The sequence below is a fragment of the Miniopterus schreibersii genome (genome assembly GCF_964146895.1).
Source record: "Miniopterus schreibersii genome assembly, chromosome: 4".
In the NCBI taxonomy this organism is placed as follows: domain Eukaryota; kingdom Metazoa; phylum Chordata; class Mammalia; order Chiroptera; family Miniopteridae; genus Miniopterus; species Miniopterus schreibersii.
This window is the reverse complement of record NC_138105.1, coordinates 79,304,907-79,314,200: the sequence shown is the minus strand read 5'-3', so window position 1 is coordinate 79,314,200 and position 9,294 is coordinate 79,304,907. Positions and strand designations below refer to the sequence as shown.

At 53.0% G+C, this 9,294-nt stretch overlaps 1 protein-coding gene across 4 annotated transcripts; it reads left to right on the top strand.

The window, feature by feature from the left end:
• The first annotated feature begins 1,403 nt into the window (after positions 1-1,403).
• PNMA2 (PNMA family member 2) lies at positions 1,404-8,491 on the top strand. Of its 4 annotated transcripts, none has more exons than XR_013998650.1 (3): positions 1,404-1,482; positions 4,193-6,744; positions 8,043-8,491. XR_013998650.1 is itself a non-coding variant. In XM_081134704.1 (3 exons), exon 3 carries the CDS (start codon positions 5,483-5,485, stop codon positions 6,218-6,220), a length of 738 nt encoding a protein of 245 aa, XP_080990830.1. In that variant the 5' UTR covers positions 1,404-1,482; positions 4,193-4,324; positions 4,633-5,482; the 3' UTR covers positions 6,221-8,491. The 4 variants fall into 4 exon arrangements, 3 of the variants coding, with proteins under 3 accessions (XP_080990830.1, XP_080990831.1, XP_080990829.1); XM_081134704.1 differs by having other exon boundaries at positions 4,193-4,324; positions 4,633-8,491; XM_081134705.1 differs by having other exon boundaries at positions 1,426-1,594; positions 4,193-8,491.
• Positions 8,492-9,294: the final 803 nt, after the last annotated feature.

The window sequence follows — 9,294 nt, the reverse complement described above, 5'->3', positions numbered from 1 at the left end:
GAACTTTGTTTCCCACATGGGCTATAATTTAGGAGCGTCTGGGTTTCCTGGGGTGACTCCTCTGCCTCCCCGGTTCTTCTCACTTTGCAAACAGGAGTCGGGGTGACGAGAGTCTCCAAGGCGGTCCGGGAGCCGCTGACCATGGTGCTGGCCTCCAGCTCCGGGCTCGGGCTCGGGCGCGCAGCGCGAGCGAGAAGGTGCGGGGCGCAGAGCGCCGGGCGCCGGGCGCAGCGGCCGCCGAGCCCCCGCCCCACCCCTCGACCCCCGGGGAGCCCGCAGGCCTTGGCGCCGACTCTCCGCCGCGTGCTCCGCGCCGCATCAAAAAAGGGTGGGACAGCAGGCGCGGCGGCGATCCGAAGGCGCCCCGGAGGGCTTAAGAAGAATGGAACCGCCGCCCATCCCCACCCCCACCGTGCGACCCCCAGCGGGGATCGGCCCATCCTTCCCCCCGACCCTCCGCTTCCCGACCCAGATGAGCGCGGGCAGCCTTTGTGGACGCGCGGCCGCCCACCGCCGCGCCCGAGCCCCCCGCACCCCGCGAGGAGAGGGGTCGAATAGGGTGGGGTGCTTGTGCAGACTCGGGAGGGGCGGCCGGCGCGCGCCCCGAGCCCCTCCCCCACACCGACCTGGTCGTAGAGGTTCTGCAGGGCTTCCTTGCCCGAGGCCCGCCGGATCTCCACCTTCCGGCCCGATTCAACAGATGGCTCCCCGCCGGCGCGCCGGCCCTGCCGCGAGTGCGGTGGTTGCGGGTCGGGGCCCAAGTGGGCGACATCCCGCTGCTGAGCCACCACCTGCCCCGAGCCCCGGCCCACCGACAGCGAATCGAAGTCGATGGTCTTGTTCTCCGAGGACCCTTCCACCGGGCAGAACATGCCACAGAATTTCTGCCGGGGCTTGGGGCTGCCCGAACCCAGGTTTTTAAAAAAGGCAGGGACCTCTTCTTCCTCGGCCGCCCTGCCGGATGGCTTCCTCTCGGCCATGGTGCGGGGGCTCGGGGAGGCTACCCTCCGTCCGTCCGTCCGTCCGCGGTCCCTAAGTCCGCCTCTCCCCGAGCACAGCCCCCGCGGCTGCAGCCGCCGGCGCCGCGCGCTGCCTACCGCAAGGTGCACAGAAAGGAAGGAGGCTGGCGAGCCGGCGACCCTCCCTCCCGGGCCCTCCCCCTGACCCTCGGTGTCCCCTCCCTGCCCACGCCCCCCGCGGCCGCTCGAGCTCCCTCGAGCTGCAAAGTTGGGTTTGGCAGGGCGGCCGCTGCGGCAGCGGGAAGGAGAGGCCGCCAGTTCCCGGCAGCCGCGGGCGGAGGGAGGCGCGGGCGGGGCGCGGGGCGGGCGGGGCGCGGGGAGGGGGCTGCGCGCCCGGGCGGGAGGCGGGAGGCGGGAGGCGGGAGGCGGGGAGCCCCGCGCCCCGCGCTCCGGAAGTGAAGCGGCCAGACCACCGGCTAACGGATGCGGAGCGGAGGCCCCGCCGACCGCCGCCGGCTCCCTGGTGAGTGTCGGGCCGGCGCTCGGCGACGAAGCTCAGAGGGCGCAGCGCCCGGCCTCCGCGCCCTCCCGCCCACCCGCCGGGCCCGGCGCCTCGCCCCGACCGCATTTCGGAGGTGGGCCGGGGGCGAGGACCCGCGGTGGGGAGGACTCCTTCCCCCTCACCGGGGAGGGGGGTGAGCTGATGGACGGGAAAAGGGTGGCAAACTGGCTGCCCCAGGACACCGGTGGAGGGAGGAAGGGGCCTCGCCGAGGGTGGGGAAGAGAGGGCGCAGGCCCCGCAGAGAGGTGGGGCCGTGCGACGCCCGGGACACCACAGCTTCAGTCTACCCACGGGCTTTGGTGGGCTATTGGGAGCAGGGATTGAAACGGGAAGGTTCTCACTTAGTCCATCCACAGAGGTGGGGGGCGCACAGCATGGAGGAGAAAAATGCAGAGGGGCGTAGCAAATGATGGGGGGAATGATATAAAGAGAGACGTAGGCCCACGGCCCGTGGGAGTGTAGCCAAGAGCCAGCGCCGTCTGCCAATTCCGGCCCAGCCCCACGGCCAATATAGAGCGAGCGAGGCGCGGGCGGCGCGGGGCGCGCGGCGCACCGCTAACCGCGCCGCTGCGCCAGGAAGGGCCCAGGAGACTGGTATTCCGCTCCCCGCCCCCAGAGGGAGGAAAAGGCGCCAATTGCAGCCCAATCCCCAAATCTCCAGCCCTTCCCGGTCTGGTCCCACCCCACCCCCACCCCCACCCCCTGTTGCGCACTGCGCCAGAGCCTCGTGCTGGAGGCCCAAGTGCAAGTGCGCGTGTCCAGCGCGGGGTAGGAGATGGGGTGCTGGCTGTGACTGAGTGCTTTCAATTGTGTGTGGCGAAGCAGGCAAAAGATGTGTGGGGATTTGTTGTGTATGTGCGGTTGGACCAGCCTCAGCCACCGGGTTGGTGGGCATCCAGGAGGCATTTTGGTTTGTGCCACTCCCATGGTCCCTGAGGGTCCTTCTCTGCTTACTCGCACCCCCACGTCTTTCCCTGTATCAGGATCAATCCCTCCCTCTGGTGGATTACAGCCCCGCCCCTCTCCACAGTGGCAAAATTCTGCAGAATTTTGGCGGCTCAAGAAGGAGTTCTGGGCATGGGTTTGGGCTAAAAGAGGCTGTTTACTGCAGGGTCGTCACTCTGGACAGTGTGACCAGGGATTCTGTCCCACGGTCAGCCCTTGCCTCTGGAAGGATTAAATGCAGATACTCCCACCCACTCCACCCCCCCAATTGCCAAGGATAGTTTAGTGAAAGGAGTTAAATTTGGAGGACTACCAGTCACAGTTTGAGGATGAGCCCATCCAGATGGGGGTGGGGGGAAGAGTCCTCCCTCCAGAAGGGGGAAAGGAGGGAACAAAGGAATAGGGGTGGAGGGGGCTGAGAGACGCTGAGGGGGGTATTTGGACTTGGAGCCAGATGCGTTTTGCATTTGAATAATGTGCTTCCACAGGAATTGCTTCGCTTCTTACTCACAGCAGCCGGAAATAGGGCAGGAAACTGAGATTTAGAGAGATTGAGGTTCTTTGCCCAAGGTCACTATGCAATTAAATGATCCAACAAATCCAGTGGGGATCTTCCACTTGAAAGCCTGGTTCCTTTTCCAACTAATCCTATCTTTATTTTAGAAAAGACAAGATTTTCACCTTTTTTTTCCTTCATATCCAAATATTTAAATCCGTGGACTTATTGTCTGTCAAGGATCGTGGTTCACTGGCCATCTTTGTATTTTGAGGTCACCTTGCAGGGAGAGATTGCCTTTGGAGGAAGAAGCCACCCACAAGTATCCTAACCTCAGCATGGCAGTTATTACGCAGACCTTGGAGATATTTCTTCCTGGGCATTCAATGCCTTTTTATATCTCATGTTTCCTTGAAATATTACAATGAAGAGGAAGGTCACCTTCATATGTTAGAAGGGGAAAGTGAGGCGTGGAGAAGTCACTTGGAGTCAGATCCCTGGGGCTGCTGCTGGGTCAGGGTGTGGTCCAGCACTTTGCCCTCTTGGTCCTTGGGCATGGACCAGGCCTTCAGAACCACCCAGAAGGGACTGGGGAAATGCACCTGCAGCCGATGCCAACTCTATGGTTGCAAGGTGGCATCTGTGGCATATGGACCCCACTCGGCTGGATGGAGATTTTCAGGCCTCAGGAGGAATGGTCGGGGCCCCTTAACACCCACTCCACAACAGTAAGTTGAGATATTAGGCACTCTTCCCTTTGTACATTACCTATTCTCCACTGGTTCTCCATATACTTCCTCCCTTCCTTTTCCTTCAAATGACCCCCGTTCAAGTTCAAATGCTAGGAAGAAAATGTCATGTTAGTAACCTAACATTCATAGCAAAAGAAACACCTAGTTGTACATTTGCAAAGCCTGCGCAGATGTAACAAAAGAGAATGAATTCTTAATTCCAAGTTTAACTTATTTGGCCCTGAGATTTTTTTAATAATTGTTAAACCTATATTAAATTGTTATGCCTATATTATTATATTAAAGTATATGATGTTATATTGTTATGCTGATATTGGTATAGCTGATTGGATTTTTTAAATCAAAAAACTGAAGCAACTATATTGTTTAGTAGATTTAATTACATTGTGAAGTATCATTATATTTTAGAAGACAACAGTCTTCATTATTGGATACTATCAAGCCATAAAAATACACCGTTATTATTTATGTGTAACAGGGCAGCTTGACTTGGCTGGAGCTAAGGAGGACCCGGACACGACCATTGTGCAGAGTTGGGTGACATCTTCCTGTGCTAGAAGCTGAAAAACAAGCTTCTTGACTCTATGGGACATTCTGGATGCATGAACAGGTATCTAGCCACACCTCCTGATTTCACTCTTCACGTGGGAAGGATCTTGAGTCCTGGCCACAACTGGGCTTACACATTAATTGACATGTCCAATGAACAAATGGTGGGAAAGCCAGATTGCAGGAGGGTCCCCAAGAGGGGGAAAAAAAAAAGCCACTCTTAGCAAAGAAGAGATCTGACAGAGCGGGGTAGACACAAAGACAATGTAGGGTAGCTCCCCAGTCTACCCTCACCTCTGTCCCTAATGAGAGTGTGGATGCTTCCTGGGCAGGAGGGGGCTGTGTGGGAACTGACCATCGTTTCACTAGGAGTCCAAGCCCCTCTGCTGTGAGACCTCTCTGCAGGAGTTCTGGGTGCCAGAGTGGAGGCGTTGGCACACTGACTAGAGAGAGGCGAGGCGGCAGCGATGCGGAGGGTGTGAAAGCAGCTCTCACAGGGGCCTCTGTTGGTCAGAGAAGGGTCAACGCCACCACACGTCTGCTAGCATCGGGGAGAGAAGCGGGAGCCGCGGAGCTACAGAGCCACTGGCTGTGGCACTGTCCTAACTGAGACACTAACCACCCACCTGGGGTCAGGTCTGGAGACATAACCAGAAGTGCCAAATTCTTGCCACTGGGCAAGTAAGGGTTACTGGTCCAGAAGATTTCGGGACTGCTGTTGGAGTGCCCTGACCTGAGACCCCTTCCCTGGTGGGCGATAGGCTCAGGAGTTTATCCAGGATACTTGAAATCCTCAGGGAGTGCCTAGCTGCACCACGAATTAATTGGACCTGTAGGGTTAGAGCGAATAAACATTCGTGAGAATGGCGCTGGCGCTGTTGGAGGGCTGGTGCCGGATAATGAATGTGGATGACCAGAAATCACTGATGGTTATGGGGATACCAGTGGAGTGTGACGAGGCTGAGATTCAGGGGGTCCTCCAGGAGGCTTTAAAGCCTCTGGGCAGGTACAGGCTGCTCGGCAAAATATTCAGGAAGCAGGAGAATGCCAGTGCCGTCTTACTAGAGCTCATGGAGGAAACTGATGTCTCCATGATCCCCAGTGAGGTTCAGGGAAGGGGGGTGTCTGGAAGGTGGTCTTTAAGACCCCTAACCAGGACACTGAATTCCTCGAAAGGCTGAACCTCTTTCTAGAAAAAGAGGGGCAGACAGTCTCGGGTATGTTTCGAGTCCTTGGGCATGAGGGGGTGTCTCCAGCCACAGAGCCCTACGTGTCACCAGAGTTATTGGCCCATTTGTTGGGACAGGCGATAGCACATGCCCCTCAGCCCCTGCTACCTGTGAGATACTGGAAGCTGAGAGTGTTCTCGGGGAGTGCTGTGCCCCGCCGGGGGGAAGAGCCCTTTGAAGTCTGGTTGGAACAGGCCACTGAGATAGTCAAAGAGTGGCCGGGAGCAGAGGCAGAGAAGGAAAGGTGGCTGATGGGAAGCCTGCGTGGCCCCGCCCTGGACCTCATGCACACGCTGCAGGCGGACAACCCTTCTGTTAGTGCAGAAGAGCGTCTGGAGGCGTTTAAGCAAGCGTTTGGAAGTCTGGAGAGCCGCAGGACCTCCCAGGTGAGATATCTGAAGACCCATCAGGAGGAAGGAGAGAAAGTCTCGGCCTATGTGCTGTGGTTAGAGACTCTGCTCCGGAGGGCGGTGGAGAAAAGGGCCATCCCCAGGAACATCGCAGATCAGGTCCGCTTGGAGCAGGTCGTGGCGGGGGCGAGCCTCAGTGAGATCCTGTGGTGCAGGCTGAGGGAGCTGAAAGACCGGGGGCCGCCCCCCAGCTTCCTGCAGTTAATGAAGGTGATCCGCGAGGAGGAAGAAGAGGAGGCCTCTTTTGAAAATGAGAATATTGACGAGCCAGAGGAAGGTGATGGCTATGGCCACTGGGAACACGAGGCTGGCAACTGAAAGCCAGCTCAGGGTGGGCCTACGGCCCATGGGCCTGGGGACATTCATTTTACCAGGCTAAGACTTTTCCCATATTCTTTTCTTTAATTAATTCAATTGAAATCAAGGCATTCAAGCCAAGTCTTGATTCTTTCTAAGAAAAAATTATCTGATAGTTTCTTGGACCTTACATAGATTACTGATAAACAAAATATTAAATTCCCAATGTGATACAGTAACCTAAAGGAAACGTCAGGTACTCCAGGTTTCCTTTAAATATCCCCAATAGACAAAGTTTGCCCATACCATAGAAGAAAGAATTGACATGAGAAAAAAAGATATCTGTTGTAATCTACCTAAAAATCTAAGCTTTTTGACTTGTCAGGTGTTTTTCTTTGTCAAATGAGCAGATTCTGCGTACCTGCAGCGGTGTGAGGCTCTGTTCAAGGAGGTAACGGTCGAAAAGAGCATAGCCATGCTCTCAGAGGGCGACAGTCTCATTGAGGACAGTGGCCTCCACGTGTGGAAGCTGAATAACCTTATGTGTAAATAAGTTCATGATGCCAATAGAAGTGCCACTGCCAAATGAACACAACCATCTCCACCTTTGGGTTTCTTTCTCTCCTTCCTTGGGAAGCACTCCTCCCACTCCCCTACCAGGTGTCAGGTAGACGGGTCCTGGCACTGTGCTAGGCCCGGAAGCGCGAGACTCTGCTTAATTCCTGCTGTCAAGAGGTTCATGGTATGAGAGGCGCCCTCAAGAAAGGGCAGATATTACAGGAGGGGATGCTGGAGCGTCTGGATTTAGTGAACAGGCCTCTGGTTAGAGAAGATTTTTAGTGGAGACAGAAGGCAAAGAGGGGGAAAGGAACTCATTTATTGAGGGCCTATGTGCCAGTTGTTGTGTGCATGTCTCATTTAACGTGTACAGCAACACCAATGCAGTATAATGCTCTTTTTGAAAGAGAAAAACAAAGAAACAAACAAAACCAGAAGCTCTGAGGAGTTAAGTGGTCTTCTCTATATCAAATTGCTAACAGGTGGCGGAGCCCAGGCAGGAGTTGAGAACTCTGACTCCCCTGCGATCCTGGTTTTCAAATTGTGCAGAGATTTTTCAGCACTTCCATCTGTACCATGTATTTCAAACCCTTTAAACCTTTTAATAAGTAACAGGTAGACGCAAGTGTGTTGATATCCACATTTTAACACCTAGGCTTTCACCAGCAGGCTTGCTTTTGTTTTCAGACCTTGGAAAAAAAGATTCCCTTGGGCTATCTGAGCATGTAGCTGAGCCTCTGTGTTTTCCCCTTTTTATTGAATTTATTGGGGTGACAGTGGTTAACAAAATTATTTAGGTTTCAGGTGCACAATGCCACAACACTGGTCTGTACACTGTATTGTGTTCAGCACCCCAAGTCAAGTCTTCTTCCATCACCAGTTATCCCCCCTATACTCTCCTATACCTCACCCACCCCCAACTTATCTTAATGTTCATAAATCAAGGGATCTATAGCTCCCATGGGTGTTTAAATCAGGCCTAGGTGTGCCCTTGATGTCAAGTGTGCTAGTAGAGCGGTGAGCATTATTCAGTGAAATGCTAGTCGCTGAGCGCAGCATGGTAGCTTTGTGTGTACACGAAGTCGCTTAGCTCCTCCGAACATCAGTTTCCTCATCAGAAAAATGAGAAGGTAATAGAATAGGGCTGTTATGTTAAGACCAAACGACATGATGCCTTTTAAGCACTTAGCATGATGGGTGGTAGATAGAAAGCCCTCAGTACATTGAGACAATATCTTCCTGACGCTTTTCTGCTCAATGCATGCTCTTCTTATTGTTCCAACAGTTGCGCCATGGCAAGTAAACATGTAATCTGTGAGTCAAGTGTGATACTGTGTCAGAAACTATTTTCGCTCTTCCAGCAAGTCTGGGTGCTTCGTGTCGGTTGTTACTCTGTGATAAGTATTCCAGCCATTGTAGACTATTTCTGGTGATTTGACCTTGGAACAATGTTATTCTTCCTGACTGTGGATCATTTTTACTGAAGAATCTCCTGAGATTGTAAGAAAAGCATTTTTTTTAAAAGGTATCATGTGTGATCATTTGCCTAAGTTATATTTTTCAGTACTGTTCAACCAAAGTGACACAATTATCATCCAGTACACCCGGGTCTCATGTGTTTTTGTACTCATGAAAATGTCCTCACTGTTTTCATTTATTGACAGTATATGAAGTAAGATGTTATAAATGTGAAGTTATAAAATAAATATACACTAATAAAATTCTGAGGTTTTTTTTCCTGTTTCGTGCAGTGTGGTTTTGTATAAGCTATTACTTGAAGAAGGAGTTTTATTAGTAAAAGAAAAATTTTGGGCCCGGCCGGGCGTGGCTCAGCGGTTGAGTGTCAACCTAGGATCCAGGAGATCGGGGTTCGATTCCTGGTCAGGGCACATTCCTGGGTTGCGGGCTCAATCAATGACTCATCATTGATGTTTCTATCTCTCTCTCTCCCCCTCCTTTCCTCTCTCTGAAATCAATAAAGATATGTTTAAATAAATAAATAAATAAATAAAATTTTAAAAAAAAAGAAAAATTTTGGTAGGTAAGGTTAGAAAATCACCCCAAAGCCAACAGGTCTTGACCTCTTCTAGACGTGAAAACCTGAGAACAAAACACTGGAATAAGAATACTTGGGCTTTGTCTCCAGGGCTGAGAGAGGGCTCAATCTACCCATCATTGATTTCTCCTTAAAATACAGGAAGTGACAGATGGGGGCCAGTTCCCTCAGAGACCTTCAACTCCTTTGCTTAGGCAAGTAACTGCGGGTGAATTCACCAGCTTCTATTCTGCCAATAGTAAAATGACCCAAAGCTGAAATACCGCATTTCTTGGATGAAGTCATTTTCTACTATATAGATGTGCAGGGTGAAATTTTTCTCTCGCCTTTGGTCGGCTTGAAATTGTTTCTCTTTTTTTCAGCGCAATGGGGGAACATTCCTCATTGGGCTGTACGTGGTAAAGACTGACCCATTATGGGATGAGTGTCCTGAGGGATACCCAACACCCTCTCCCAATGATTTCAGCAAAAACCTCCAAGG